This window comes from Diorhabda carinulata, chromosome 7 (assembly GCF_026250575.1).
Source record: "Diorhabda carinulata isolate Delta chromosome 7, icDioCari1.1, whole genome shotgun sequence".
Classification (NCBI taxonomy): domain Eukaryota; kingdom Metazoa; phylum Arthropoda; class Insecta; order Coleoptera; family Chrysomelidae; genus Diorhabda; species Diorhabda carinulata.
The window spans coordinates 16,473,102-16,490,023 of NC_079466.1; the positions used below are offsets into that span (position 1 = coordinate 16,473,102).

At 34.1% G+C, this 16,922-nt stretch overlaps 1 protein-coding gene across 1 annotated transcript; it reads left to right on the forward strand.

Annotated features, from left to right (window-relative positions):
* The first annotated feature begins 2,858 nt into the window (after positions 1–2,858).
* Positions 2,859–16,356, forward strand: LOC130896336 (uncharacterized). The gene is made up of 5 exons (XM_057804346.1): positions 2,859–3,008; positions 6,811–6,910; positions 9,162–9,263; positions 11,546–11,701; positions 15,782–16,356. The coding sequence occupies exons 1-5, from the start codon at positions 2,875–2,877 to the stop codon at positions 15,830–15,832; spliced, it is 543 nt and encodes a 180-aa protein (XP_057660329.1). The 5' UTR covers positions 2,859–2,874; the 3' UTR covers positions 15,833–16,356.
* Positions 16,357–16,922: the final 566 nt, after the last annotated feature.

Below are 16,922 nucleotides of genomic sequence, written 5' to 3' on the forward strand. Positions count from 1 at the left end.
ATCCTAGTTTCGAGATAAAGATCTTAAAAGAAGCACGGACATATGTTATTTATTCAATTATGGCATTAACATTGAGCTTATGTATGAATATGTTAATGACACCATTTTTAATTGATGATGGATTTTTAGATGTTCTATTTTATAGCATAAAAGACTTTTTTGGTGGCGGTCCAGATTGTATTTATTTGGTTTTTTTCATTTTATTTCTAATTATACGTGAGTATACGTATATATACGTATAATAGTTGAATGCATGATCAATTATTTCATGATATCTTACTATTTTCATCCAATATACTGAAAAGTTATTTTATGTCTTTATAGCAGGTGGTTTCTAGATCTAAAATAAATCTTGTGGGATAGGTATATAAGCAGTATGTAGCACAGTTTAGTTTAAAATAAATAGTTGTAGTAGATGGTGAAGTAATCAAAGAAATCATATAAGTGATAGATATAAGTGAGTTATTATAAATTAAGTGTAGTGTGGAATTGGATTAAGAACGTAAGAGTCTGTGTTTATCAATTTACCCCACAAATAGAAAAAGTGTCCATAAATACGAAAAACATTACAGTTAAGTATGGTGTGTAGTTGAAAGCTTCTGTTAATAAACAAAAATAACTATATTCCCAGCCCAACTTCATAGTCTTTTAATTGGTCGAGAATCTTCCATTCTTTGTAAATGACCCCACCAAATTTACTGTGTGCTCACCATTTTAAGTCTATGTCCTATTGTTTGTTTGTTGTTTAAGTGCCATTACTGCAATCTTTTCTTAATTAATTCTCATACCAAACTGCTTTAGTGTATTGTTGTATAGTGTATCAATATGTTGGAAAGCAATGGACTCAAGCCACCATCTTGTTTCCTTAATCCTGTGGTTAGGAAAGCCTCTGAAATAAGATTTTTACTAGTAACATGGTTGACATTTCAATTATATCAGCTCATGATTGTGTTTCGTATATTTTTCTTCTTACCAATCTTTCCCGTATTTGCCCTCGTTAATTATTCTACTTACATGGAATCCATATGTGCATTATTTAGTGCATTCTCTACTTTTGTTTTAATACTACTCTAGTATTTTCTCGTAAACTTACGTCTACATGGAACATGTACATGTACATAGTAAAATTATTACTCTATAGTTGATACATTACTTGCTATTTCCTAACTTAACATGATTAGTAATAAATCTACTTTCCAGTATTTTGATTTCTATTGAGAACGTGGCAATGAAACACAAAAGTGGACTAACTTTAATATATTTTCCAAGCTTTCGAATACTTATGTATGTGTGTATTATATGTATAAAAATGATAAAATCTCTACCTACTTAAAATAATTATTTCAGATTGCCGGTGCTTTTGAATCGTATTCATGAGTTCCAAAATTCAATACTCAAATTGACGTTGATAGAAATATTTATTAATTGAAATTATGATTCTAATTTATAGGAATTTTTATTAATTTTGAATTGGTTAGATTATGAATGACGTTGAATTTTTATAGGTTAGATAAGGATAAGTTGTAGTGAATGATGTTCAATAATGATTGGTTAATTTATGGATAACATTGAATTTCAATAGGCTAGGTGGTTATGAATTTAGCTGAACATTTATTGGTTAGAATAGAAATGACAATAAATTTTATTAGTTAGGTCGTTATAGGTTAAGTTGAAATTTATAGGTTGAGTCAGGTTAATTGGTAGATAATGGTGTTGAAATTTCATAGAATTTGTTTTTTCAAAATCTTAAAGATATGTATAAATTACACAGGGTGTTCCGGGACTTGTTGTAAAAAATTAGAGATGAGTGGATGACGGAATGGTGTGTTATAGGAAAAATTTTCTCTAAAGATACCTCGTTTCTGTGCTTTAGGCCGTCAAAGGGAACTTATATTTGGGTATTATTACTCATGAATTTTTAATAAATAAATTTTTCCAAAATGATTCGCAGAGGTATGTGGTTCACACAAATCTTAACAAAATTTTCACTAATCTAAAAAGTGTGTGGAAGTGCAAGGTGCTGACTTCGAACATTTATTATAGTTTTTTCTGTATTTTCATAAGTGATAGGGTGGCCAACAAAATTTTTTTCTTATCTTAGTAACACGATGTTCGACAGTATGCAGTTCAGGTTACTTTTGTTTCATTATCTCAAAATTTTTCAATAAACAATTACAATTTATGATAATTTTCTTTAGAATGTCTCTTTATGGCAATCGGTTTCTTTGGCATGTACAACGATCTAGAAATCTTTATATCTCCTGAACTATAGATTGTATTTAGTGAAACAAAAAGTACCATCTTGTCAAAAAATCGATTGAAACATTAATTTTTGCTATTTTAGATTGTACTAGTTGTCCCTGTAAAAGTTACAGATTGTTAACCGTGCGGCATGAGCCGCCCTTGGTCTCCAGATTTTAGTGTAGAATTATTAACTCTGTCAAACATACTACCTGTACATACGTATACATCCATTGAAAATTGGAATGTATAATTTAGAAAATATACTTAAATACAAATTTTGATTTCGTAACCTCAAAGGCATATAACTCAGAAACGAGGGGTGGTATGAGACAATTTTTCTTTGTCACAGCATTATTTCACATAATCCAGAATTTTTTGAGTCCCTTTTTGGATTCCCTTAACACTCTCACTCCCAATCTTCGTCCCTGCATACTGAAATAAGGAGTGGGTAAGTTATAATGAATAACGATATAGTTATAAATAGCTCAAATTTTGATGATAGGTGGATTGTTGTTTTTTTATCTTTATAATATATCATCTGATAACAAACTTTTTATTTCAGATGGTATTGTTATCATGAATGTATTGTTATATGTATTGTATGTAACGTTTCACATACAATTCCAATTAATGTGGCTATCGATGTATATCAAACAAAATCTACAAGAAAATTTGGGGATACTCTCTGTAGAAAACTTGGAATATCAAAATTGTATCCAAAGACATCTGATAGAAATAGTCAAATATCGTTTGATGTTTAAAGAGTAAGTATATATAATAGAGGTAATTGAAAAGTGAACACGAGTATTTATTGAAACTGCAAGAATTGTAATTTGAGAACCAGTACTTCATCAAATATGTGAAAGTAAATTCATTCCACATTTTTCACGAAGAAAAACATTAACAAAAACCACAATGGTTGAGTTAGGCAACTAGCAGTTCTATACCAATATTTACAAATCAAGGTAGAGAGAGAGAGAGATTCTTTGGATAATTTTTAGGTAGGATAAGGGAAATTTTACTAGGAGGAGGAGTTGACCCTCTGTAGAGCTAGGGTTGTGGAGGTTGCCTGGGTTTGTATTTGCTGTCCTGGCTGGAAAGGAGGAAAAGCGAACGACCATTGGCCAGAAGAAAACGAAAAGAGAGCTCTGGTGTAAGTAAAAACGGCTCTTCTCGGTTTGGTTTGTTTCGATTTTTTGAGAACTTTTTCATTTTTTTTATTATTTTAAATTTAAAAGGGGGCGGACGGGTACAGCTGCGGCTGCTTCATTCCTTATCGCCGGTCATTTGGCTTAGTAACCGGTTCACCATCCATTTGTTTATACTGAAATGTTTTTATAATGCTGAAAATAGTTTGACGAAGCCTTATCATAAATATTTTCCGTTTTTCACATTTTTGTTTGGATAAACAAATGAAATATATTCATCGAAATTGTTTTAAACAGAGATTTCCAGCTTTTTATAATTCCTCTCATTATTAAAATAAGATTGCACATAAAGTTTTAAGATGGACGAATGAAAACAAATGTTCTTAATTGAATAAAGCTTCACTGTTTCTCACAATTCTCTCCATTAAGACCAATACAATTCTGCGTTAGAACTAATTGTCGAAGCATTTTCTCCATTCTGATTGGGGTACCCTCCAAACGCTACTTCAGGTGTACAAGAGCATTGACCTTGCAATTAATCTTTGATCCACAGGAATGCGACGGAATAATTGTGCACCAAATGAAAAATATTGCGAGTGACCCATCCATTCGTTGCTTTGACTATTCAATGTTTTGTTCGAACTGATGTGTGAGTGCTCGAATTTTCGTGGTGGTATATCGGTTATGCTGTTATATAATTATTCACAATTTACCGTTCTACGTAGCTCCAATGAAATAGTGACGACATGTACAGTTATTCCGAAAAAACAAGCAACCATTTTCTCCGAAAGTGCGGCAACAAATTTTGTAGGATTTGGCTTGTCTTGAAAGATGCATACAGTCGATTATTGTTTAGTTTCAAATTCATGTGCATGATTCGTCACCTTTACGATCTTATAGACGTCTTTAGATCTAACGCGATTATATTTTTCCAGCATCTATTTGCACCATTCGACACGAGTTTTTTTTTGAGCGATTTTCAAATTATTCGGTATCCAACGCGATCATTTTGACAGTTTGATGTATGTGAATGGAACTAGTATGTCTCAATCTCGCATTTTAGACGACCTAAACGAAATAATTCACCTATATTGAAGTACAACCACCATTGATTTCGGTAAACAAGCGGAACAAGGTGACTCGATATGGTGCTTCATCACCAAAAGTCTTGGAGAGTTTATCGGCACACTGATGTTGATTTAACCCTCGGAAGACCAAGTTATTTTTGGTTCCATGTTGTACCAATGTTGGATAAAAATTATCACAAACTATTTAGTGTGTACTACCGCTTTTCATAAATTGTATGAAGTAGTAAAATATTATGTATAAATGACAAAAACGTCAAATGAAAAGTATTTATGGGAAGAGATAAAATTGACAAAAATAATTTCCATTTTAATGATAAATACATACTTCTGAACAAAGAGGAGAAAATTTAAAAATCACAATTTTTTGGAAATGAGTCCCACAAGAAAAACGTTCACATTTGCTACAAATTGTTGTAGTTTTTGAAATTTTTCTTTTGAGGCGATTTCTGTAACAGCGAATATGACATCGACCTGTTGTTCCTGCCTCTGGAGCTGCATTTGAATGTTTTTCAGAACGATTTCGCAATTTTTTACCAAGTGTTGACTGTATTCCCAATATTATGTATGTAGGAATTCCATTTATATTTACGGATCTTTGCACAGCTAATGGTTTTACAAGACTAAGTCCTAGTTCTTGTAACTAGATTAACCTCCATTTATTTTGTTGGTATGCTTCCAATAAACAATGTGTAGGCATCAAATGCGACAATATCAATTAGAGTGAAAAATACAGACATGGGCCATCTTCTTGCTGGTCTTCTTGTAGTGTGTTTTCTAACCATCTGGTCCATCGTATCGACTACTCCCTTTGTTGAGTTATAAAATGAATTCACGTCAGTCTTATTTTTCAAATCAGCATTGATTTTTGCGTCGGAATATTGAGTAAATAAAAAAATAAGCACCTTTTTGTTTTTTCACGGGAGATGTATGATACTAATGTAACGGGTGGTTACCTTGATGCAGGATCAATGAACGCAAAAAGATTTGACTGTAGTTCTCTTTTTTTGTTGATTTCAACCCCTCTAGAATTCATTTTCGGTTTGTCTGCATGGTGCCTACAAGCGTAATGGTACAATATTCTACAAATTCGACAGATGTATAAAAACTGTCTGTGTTTAAGTGGCGTCCTGTATTTTTAGTCAGAATCAAAATTTCAATAAAAGCCTACATCTCGGTAGTACTCGTAAGAGGAATGTTTTGTCGAATTGCCTCTTCGTTAGTGTGCATGACGATAACACTCATAATTTCTCTCGTAAAAAACTTTTGAAATGATTCTTATATAGTTAGTACTTTTCCGTTTCGCCGCGAACCTGGTATTTCGCGCAATATATTCTATAGTGAACAACATTCGAGGTACATCTTTTATATATACCTACCTGTCTGACGATAAATCTGGAGTCACTTCTTCTTCCCTAGACGTATCTTCACCTACTTCATAAACATAATCTTCCTCATCACTATCACTTGGGGATTCGTCGCACTCCATAACCTCAAAGTCCGAAATATTTTTCACTTCTTCAAGTTCGCTCTGAGAGAGGAATCGACTTCTAATTGCACTTGTTTCAGGAATTGTATAAAAAACAAACTATTATTACTATTATTTGCAAATTTGCTACCCAAAAATGAGTCAGCAACGCGCACAGGTGGATTTCAAGTTAAACACCGAACAGAAAATAGAAGAATCAGCTGACGACTTTGCGATGGAGGATGTTCGACCAAGGCATGGCACTTTTTTAACCAACCGATTTTGAGTTTAATTAAAAAAGAAGTATGACGTTGTACTATGTAGTTTGTGAGGTAGGAACAGTATCGACTTCGAAACAATGTAGAATTTTTCGAGTTTTTTCTTGAAAATTTATAGAAGATACTAAATAATTGTCTCAAGGTGGCATCAAGTGTCAAATCTTGGTCAATCTAGAGTTAATCCACGTCGAAACTATAGAATTTTGGTTTAATTGGATGAATATTTCAAGTATCTGTAAACTAATCAAGTGGTACTCGTTTGATAACACGTTCTGAGTACGGTCACGTCTAAAAAATTCCAGAGTTTATTATTGCAATGTCAGATTTGACGTGATCACATCAGTGTTGCTCTATCTCAAATTTCTTGAATTTGAATTTCATGCTAAGATGGTCAAAGTATGACAAAATCAATGCAAGTTTGACTGACAAGATGATGTACTGTGAATACCTTTATTCATCAGAATTTTCCATTAAGGAAATTTTACTAAAATAGAAAATCGTCCACATTCGAATCATCTCAATTATATTTCATATATCGAATATTGTTATAATTTGATTCGATTATTTTTTTTTGTTCTAATTTTCAGAGCGTTTAGTAAAATATATATTTCCCAAGAACTAATGATAACATTATTAAGTTTGGGAGGCGTATTGACTGGTGTAATGTGCATTTATAATTTGAAAAATGTAAGTTAAAGTTAAATTTCCAATATTATTCTTTTATAAGTTTCGTAAAAGTTCACTATGTGATTAAAATTTCAGAAAAAATTTGATAAAACTCTATGAAAGTTATTCTCATATAATATATGTTATATCAATTTTTGTATATCTTGAATCGAATATCCTTTGTCATGTCATATACCTATACCTGATCCCCAGCAGTTTTGGATTATATATGATCTCAACGCCATTATCTCTGTCAGTTCATTTCGAACCATGAAACGGTGAGTATTATAAAGTGTCTTATTAATATCATTTTTGACTCAACGGGCAAATATGTGCGATGTTTGGTCGATATTTTGGAAAAATGTTTACGTAGATTTAGGTAGGGCACGAAAAACACTATACCATTAAAAAAAGGTAGCTTAAACGAACACACATGGAAGTAGAGCTCAGAAAATTGTTAAGACTCCAATTGGACGCAACCTTTATGAAATGTATACAGAACAAAAAGTGCATTATTATCACTCTAATGGAGATTTTTCCGGGAAACTTATTGTGAGATTGATTGTGTCACTACAATTTTGTGGCCTATTCTACGTCGTTTGCTTTTTGATTTAGAAGAATAGACAAGAGGCAAGTTATAATAGAATCACAATGCAAGCATAACTTAGAATGGAGTATCTCAGAAAAATAAATAAAGATATAAATATTGCGATAAAACCGTGATAGTGTTCGAAATTCAGTTTCACAATAAATTAATGCCAAATATTCAATTCAATAAGAGAGAAATAGGAATACAAAATTTTTCGTGTAAAATAGAAAACAATTATTATTCAATTCAGCAACAAGTCTGGTACCTCTACTTTTTGAATTTAGACTACCAGTATCGCCCCCCCTTGGCGGCTTTAAGAAACTCCACGATTTTCCCCATTTCCGTCGGGCAGTTAAGTGTCTCCTTGAGGTTTATTTTCATATCAAACTGTTGATATGCTGTAGAGTATTCTCTGCAGTCGGTGAAAATGAGCTTAACAGTCATAGGAACTTGACAACGGACAGGACGACTTTCTGACGACATCAAATAGCCTTGAGTAAGTTTCGTGTGGTTGATGCGAAGTCTTTCTATTGTCACAGCTTCTCTACTATTCAAAAAGTTTAGGGAAAGGTGAGAAGTAGTTGGGTGGATTTGATGTAGTGCTGTTGTACTCTTGCTCCATGTATGGCGTCAAAAGTTTTTAATGAAGTGTTTGAAGTTAATCTTCAGATCATTGGCCAGCTGAATTGGGATTTCAGGATGATTATTTGTGGCTTCTTTGGCATGGCGATCAGCACATTCATTTCCAGCAATTCCAGTGTGCGATGGAAGCCAGATGAGAGAGACTGTTATATCAAGAGCAATGAGAGTTTGGTAGATGTCATTAATGTTTTGGACTATTGGATGGTCGGTGAATATGGTTGTGGTTGACTGTATAGATGGAAGAGAGTCAGTACATATGGCGATATGTTTATGGGGAGGAGAAATATATTTGAAAGCCTGAAGAATACTGTATGGTTCACCAGTGTAAACACTACACGTCGAGCGTAAGCTGTTGTCAACTCTTAGCAGTATAGTTTCGTTGAAGCCCCATTGAAAGTGGCTAAGAGTTTTAATTATGTTCATCATTTTTAAGCAAATGCCTTTTACATCATGAATATGGTGATTCCAGTTGAGTCAAGAATCAAAAGTCATACCAAGGATTTAGCACTGATTCACAAGGAGGAAATTTATAGCTTAGGATTTCCGTAAATTTCAGACCCTCTTTAAAGCCACTCCGACTGGGCTATTCCTTGAGAGATGAAAATTAGAAACTTGAAGTGCTCCTGCGGTAGAGGGGCGAATGTGTGCTTGGCGCCGAGTATCTCTAGAATAAGAAAAACCGGTGGCCCACACCCCCATGCCTTACGCCTCCTCTGTTCTCACAACACTGTGCAATTTCATTGTCTTCATTCGCCCATGGTCTAAAGGAAGCCCATATTTCTATTCATTCAAAGAAATTGATTAATTAAATTAATCTCGCCAAGCAGTTAATGTCTAACAGGAATATTTCAAAGAAATTCTGTACATGCAGCTTCTGCCAAAAGAAATACATTTATGTTTACGATTGATAAAAAGTGGAGATGAGGGTCCTCGTGGATTGGCGGTTTGTTTGATATTTACTGAATTGATATTAAGAGAACTATAATTACTGTCTTTATATTGATTATTTCACCATATTTAATTAACGGTAATGTGTTTCAGGCAACTCACCAAGGTTCATCTATCAAATTATATTTGATAATAGCTGTAGAAACTATCGTAATGATATCATTGTGTGTCTGTGGACAAACTGTTGCGGACGAGGTAACTATTTCCATCCCAATGTAGCATTAATTTTAGTAGTAGAAATTTACCGTAACAATAAATTGCGTACATATTAACATGTGAAAATGAAAATTAAATTTGACACCATTTTTGAGAACCATATGTATGAAGATATGGGTGAGGTACGATTTCTACACCGAATCTCCTATATCAACAGTCCACCATGAACTTGCGATTTAGAACGCTTCTTAGGTTCTTATCAGATATAAGTTACAATTCCTTAACTTTATTCCGAGATTACACGCTTCATCGGCGAGTTACTTTCATTTGATTCATACATAGATTCGTAACTTAGAATTTTTGAAAGCGTTGTTGATATTTATACTCACTATTCATGCTTCTTCTGAACCAACAATTGTACTTAGTAGCAAAGTACGACTACGAATGGATCCGGAAAACCAGCGAAACACAGTGGTTCAAAATAGTGCTTCATCACCAAAAGTCGGAGCGAGTTGATAGGCAGACTACTGCTATTGGTTTAATCCACGTCGGAAATTATAGCATATCATCGCACAAAAATGTTCACGATTCGATTCCATTCATTGACCAGGGTGAATAGCTCAAATATTTGTGAACAAATCAACTAGCACTCGTATATACATATCTATATGCAAAGTGAAAATGCTGAAACTTATCAAGTCTATAGGCTGATTTGTTCCTGTTCTGTCGGTGGAAAGGATATTGATTAACCATGTTTAGGTGTGATATGAATATGGAACTTTGTAGAGATCGTGCAATCTGCTGAAGAATTCTGTTAGTTTTTGCTTATGACATATGAAGCGGCAAAGTATTTTCTTCGAAATTGTGAACAGGATTTGCCAATTTCATATTTCAACCTTTCTTAGCTTGAGCGGAATACTCTTGCCAACAACTGTGATATTTAATTAAAAAACGTTTCAATGAGAAAAAATGGTAAGTGATTCAGTAAACAGCCGTTCCACGAATTTCGTAGAAACATAAATCATCGTGGCTTGATACTACTTACTTTGCCAACACTTCTCCATTTCTCTCCTGTAAATCTGCGAACACTTAAGTAGGAACAACAGCTGCAAAAGAATCGCTATAGTGTACAGAATTACGTTTACATCTTTAGAGACGTAAACTTCTTCTTACTGCACCATGAGGGTGAATTTGGCTACTCATTTTTCTGTTTTTCTGTTAGTTTTTTGTATAGAGCCTTCGAAATTCTAATGTTTTGTTTTACCTTCTTTACTTCGAAGCACCAGCACTACCATCTCATGTATCTTCTGAAGTTTCTCAATTTGAAGTCAGGATTTACATGTTAGACTATATCACTTATTTTTCAATAATATCATCAATTCTGTGTATACTAGTCTATAGTTCTTCGATATTGTTTTCAAAAGACATGCTCATGTTGTTGAGGTAATGTAAGCACTCCAGAAAACGTATAGAAGAATATAATTATCATCTTTAAAAGGGTAATGTAGAAGTATATAATATAATAAATGGGCTTTATCAGAAAATTTATAGTTTGATGAATTCGAATTATTAATGACATAATTAATTTTGTTTTTTCATACCCAATATATCTATAGATTCTTTAAAGTTTTTCTATTTTTATTCTGACTTAACAATATATTGAAGCGCCGAAATCCATCTTGGGCCGCAGCATAATTGTCCATATAAGCTTGTATATCAAGTTGATATAAACTGTTGGTGTCAAATGATAAATAAGACAGAATTTAAAAAAGTTTCTATTTACATGACATATGAACTTCACACAAAAACGGATATAAATTAAAATTACCACTGAAAGCCACTCTAGTATTGCTCCAAATACGTATACTGGTTGAGGAAGCTGTCATAGCCACATAAACTCACTGAACAAAAATTTGGAATGGATACTTGAACGACTTTATTTGTGCGCTGTCCGGATCTGGGACACGATAAGTGTCCTAGATATCTATGCTATCTATTATGATAGGCAATATACGCTTAGTAAATAGTGAGTCCTATCTTTCTACAATTAAACCAAGACGATCAATTACAAAGGGATTGGCAAATAGTTCTGTTACATATTCTTCCAGTATGTTTGAAATAAATTTATGAGTTATGTACTTACAAATCTAGCTTGTATTGTAATGATAGGGACTTTATTCACCTTGAGGTTCACACAACAATCTTATCCGCTATTTCTGATGCGCCTGAAAATAAATATTGTTCAGCCTGTGCAAACCACTGATTTACGTCACTTATGACTTGTATACTAAGTATGAGTATATCGATTATTTATTTTTCAGTCTATTCATATGCGAGATGTATTATACGAGTGTCCATGGGTATACTGGAATACAAGAAATAGGAAAATATTGTTAATTATAATTACAAATATAGAAAAACCGTGGACAATTTCGTTATACAATTTATTTATTCTCAACAATGAAATGGTAATACAGGTGAGGATCGTTCTTACTATGGCTATGATCAAACTTTCTTTTTGTTTTTTTGCCCTATGAGGTGGGGGATGCAAGCTAATGCCTTCTCACAGTGCTGTACTGTGAGTTTGTATGGAACTTTCTCATCACTGAACGACCCTCCTCTTGAAACATCAGAGAAGTGATGTACTCTTGAAGAACAAATACTGTCATGTTATCAGCGTACCCCTTATTATGCCTATCACCTATCTACTCACCCATGTTCTTCTCTGTCTTCCCTCTTTTTCCTATTCAATATTTCTATCTTGAAGTCCACAATTGCTCACTCTTTAACATGCATCCTATAATATGTGACTGGCGGTATTTCCCCATTTCCTCTATTTAGCGCATTCCTCTTCGTATCCCATTCGTATAGGACGTGGCCCAAGTCGTCCCTTCCGCCCGTAGTTCATTAGATGTCTTTGGAATTTCCTAAGTGAAGGTTTTAAGCAATTCATGTCCTATAAGAAGGTGCCTAATGAAATATGAAGTGGATCTGTGCTTATAGGTTACTCAGCTTCTTATATTTTTTATCAGACTTTTCGTCCACTGACCCTTAGAGTTCAGTCTATCCCATCTTTTCTACCAATTTCTGTAGATCATTTCTCCCACCGTCTTCCTATAACCAGCCAGTCTACCTCCTATTTTGTGAAGTATTTCTGTGCTATTACGAGGGGTATTCCGATATCAATTAGACTGCTTCTGCCAATAGAGTTTTATGGGCAGCAGTAATCCTCGACAGTTCCATTCCATGCGTTGGAATTATTATTTTCTTATGGTTTTCTATTTTCACACCAGTCTCTCCAGACTGGTGTAGCATATAAGAAGTCGGTGTACATCACTTGACACAAAACCCTTCACATGCAATACCCAGGGCTTCCTATATTCGACAGTTGCGCCGACTTATTTGCCTTCTCCCTCACGTGAGCTATATACTTCAATTTGAAGTTTTGGTTATTATCACCCCTATTTCTGGCGTCGATCTTCTATCCGTCAACCTCTATCCTGAAAGGATAGTTGTTTTTACAATTCCATCTATATCTATCATTTTTTTCTTTAACGGAGCTATTTTGGGGACATTTGCTCATGTCTATTGGACCGCAAGTGCCACAGCCCCTTTTGGTCTGTTTCTAACTTCCTTTTCTTGATTTCCTCCCTCACAATATACTAGGTCATCAGCGTTTGGCCGCTACTTTATATATGTCGTTCCACTGGTCCGAAAACCGAGTCCTTTGGGATATCCATCGTGCACATGTGGGAGATGATACCTGATGTTACCTCCGGTTGCTTTGATAATTTGGACATATTGTGTCCTTTCTCAAGGCCTTATAAATGCTCATTCATATTGGAAACGTTTTTAATATCTATGGCGACTATTACCACTCATTTGTGATTGCAGTTTTTTCTATTTTTAACGCGATTTCTTCATTGAAGACACCATTAAGTATTTGGCTTGAAAGCCGAGCTGGTGTGAGGATCTTCCTCTAACTGAACACACCATTGAGAATTTGGCTGGGAAGCCGGGCTGGTGTGGAGATAGAAATGCTTTTTCTCCAATCTCTTCCATTGGTCAATTCGCAATCATGCATTCCAACAATTCTCCAAAGGAGTTAATCAGACATATCTATCTGTAGCTGTCTGTCTCGTTTGGATATTTTTCTTTATCCTCTGATAGATTAAGGAGGTAGTTTCATGATCAAACTAATGGCTGGATTTTGATCTGAATACCGTTTCGTCGCTTCAAAATTCTATTAATGTTCCTCTAACTGAAAACTATACTCCACTGTCATGTACGTCTAAAAATAGAATTCCTATATGTCTCATTATTATCAGTATTATCATCAAACCAGGCGCCTTCACATTTAGATATAGGCGTCTCTTAATCTGTGTCCTGTACACGATTTCTAGTAAATGTCCTCCCAAAGAGAACCATTCTCATAATATCGTCAGATCAGCGTGTCGTTGGGCATCCTCTACTTTTATGGGCTCCACTCAATAATTATTCTGGTCCACCGATTGTCTGTTATTCTGGCCACATGGTTCGCCCAGTTCCATTCTAAGTTATTCTTACCATCGCATCCGTTGATCCCAATCTTACGTGTAGTGTTATTATATTTGTTACTATGTCCCTCATAAATGAACCTAGCAACACTCCTTCAAATCTTCGTTTCAATAGCTGGTGAATGTGACAAACTTTCTCTCCTTGAATTATGTTATCCCATGTTGCCAACACGTTTGCAGATAACTCTTAGGCACTTCTTGATGAACGTTTGAATTTTTTGGAACAATTTTGTTCTTTGCACTCCACTATTTCAACAGTTTTTTGCATATCAGGAGTGTAGTGGCGGATCCAGGTTTCATCAATAATTATCTTGCATAAACTGCGTCATTAGGGCCTCAAAAATGTTGATTCGCATACACGTTTGGTCTGAAGTGATCTTACCGCGTGAATAGCTCACGCATGCATAATTATTCATCTAGTGTACGACAAACGCCTTCTTTTTGATATGTCGATCCCTCTAACTTCAATTTGACATTCGTCCAGTAATTGTTGCACTTTTTCAATAAAACTGCTAGTCGTTGTAATGTATGACCATCCTAAATGGTCGTCGTTATTCGAGTTGACCTTATTATGTTTGATTCTAGGTGCCCAAAAGATTACGATCGTAAATGAAGGTGCAAAATCTCCGCTTTCAGAAACAAAATATTTAATGTAATTATTTCCATTTCAAGAAAATACGATTTTCACATAAGAATTAAATATTCAAAATGGCCTATATCTCAGTAAAATCTCCTGCTTAAATATGTTTCCAAGCTTATATTGATAGGAACTAACATCTTTAGATTGAGGTCGGAAAATTTTCAGACAATCCTCGTGAATTTTCAAATACACTAGTATCGTAAGCAATGTTCCTCCCAGTAATAATGATTATTGACTTCACAATTGTCCAACTATCTCTTTTATGTTCATGTGTTTGAATAACTTCTCTCTCAGCTTTAAGATATAATCAAAGAGAGTGTTCCAAATATGAACGAGAATTTTCTATGTGAAACTTTATTATAAAATTACAGAAATTGAAACTTCTAATAGTTTTTCTAGACAGTCTTCGTCACATTTTACACATTTTTGTCACCTCTAAAGAAACTTATTTGTGAAAATCTCTCGGATTGTTTTATATCCATTTACGCACGATGGATTCTACCCCCGCATTGCTTAAGAATCGCAGTTCGCCAAATGCCTCTTTCAATATATCAAATAAATAATAGTCACATAAAACAAATCAAGACTAAAAGGAGGGTGTTCCAGTGTTTCCCAACCCAATTCGTTCAATGTTTCGATCGTCAGCCGCACTGTATGCGGTCTGGCGTTGTGTTGCAGCAATATCGCACTTCGGATTGGAATATCTCGTCTTTTTGTTCTCGCAGTAAAATGGTTTGGAGTACATCATCAATAGATGTCACACTACTTCAAATAAAACAAAATAATGATGGGCTCGTCTCACTTTTCATGCCTGATTTTTAGATGAACACGTTATTACGTTATTCTGCTTGCCAGTCTTCGGTTAGAGAAGAAACCATAGGTCTGAATGCTGCTATATTATGTACTAATAATAAGAAGTATATCATTTCTAACTATTTGAAGCAGATTGGTAAAACAAAATCGTACATCTATTTGCCTGGAGCGCCTTTATTGAAGTTGAGTAATACCCTTATAATGACCAATTTCTCTACCACCTACTGTTTATACAAAAAACAAACAAATTTTGATGTAATTGTACGAGACAAACCACAATTTTACTCCTGTCAAAATCACTAGCCAGGTGGTGAGGTTTTGAACTTGATACATTTTGTTAAATATACAACTTCGCAATAATATTATGTCTACACTATTCGGCTACTCTGAACCTATTTGGATGAAGGAGCTTTTTTTCATAACACAGACATAATCAATGAAGCTTCAATATACGTACCACGTTCTATTAAAATTATGAGCTTATTTACTAACTTATCTTATTTTCCGCAGAACTTATTGAGATTTCAGATGTTGTTTTGTTTTTGTAGGCAGCCAAATTCGTATACAGTTTAGCGACCGTCGTTGCAAATATGAAATAAGAGGAATGTAGATTTGGAAACTTTCAGTACGAGGAATGACGGAAGAATGACTTTTAAATAAGAAAGTTATTTTGTTGTGAAAAACTTAATCATTTTCCTACACAAAACGTTCCTCTAGCTCCACGTACTCAATTCAAAGGTTTCAAAAAATTTTCCATAAAATATAAATTAGGTGAATCTGATGAATGATGCTATGAATTGTAAGATAATTCTGCCTAGTATAATCAGAGATATTCCACGAAGATGTGCCTTGGTGGAACGAAAAAAGGATCGCTGACGAACTGATTGAAGAAAGGGCTTAAAAACGCAAAGAATACTTCAGGTGTAGAAAAACGGTGACCTCGCAATTTATTTTTTACTTCGGTAAGAAGAAAAAATTATGGGTTATCAAACAAGTACTGTACGGCGAATTACCCATCAATTCGATGTTTTGACTGTCCAAAAACTTACTCTTTTGAACTGTTTTGGAAATATTACGTATTCCCAACATTATCACGAAAATAAACATTAGAATAAAAAATAAATTATTTTATTTCACAATTTCCCTACATTACACGCAGTATTTATGGGAATTCAGTTTGATACGGCCGTATTTTTGAGGTAGAACTTTATGTAACTGTTACAAAAAGAAACAAAAATCTGTAATTTATTATTTATCTTGTAATAATCAATCAAGTTTTACAGACTTTGGTGACGATTAATTAGTTGATATTTTAGTAATTAATTTTTTTTTTAATTGAGTGAGTGGCCATATTATCCGACCCTTGCTTTGATTTGTCTTGTCTTCAGTCTTCTCCTTTGGCTTTTTTCACAAGTGTTTTCAAACAAAGTACATTAACAAGGATTCATTGAAAAGATTGAATACCCTAAATCTTCGATATTTTCAGTTTTATAGTAGTTTTCATCACACCTCAACTCACCACAATCATATTCTTACACTTCTCCAGCTGAATCCTCACTATCCAAACCTATTTTACATTCTTCTTCAGAATTTGATTCTGCTTTTTTCTTATACAAACGAGGCTTGAGATTTTTTATAATTTGTCTCTGTTTCTTTATTTCTTTCCTTAGTACCTCCTTTTGGAATGTT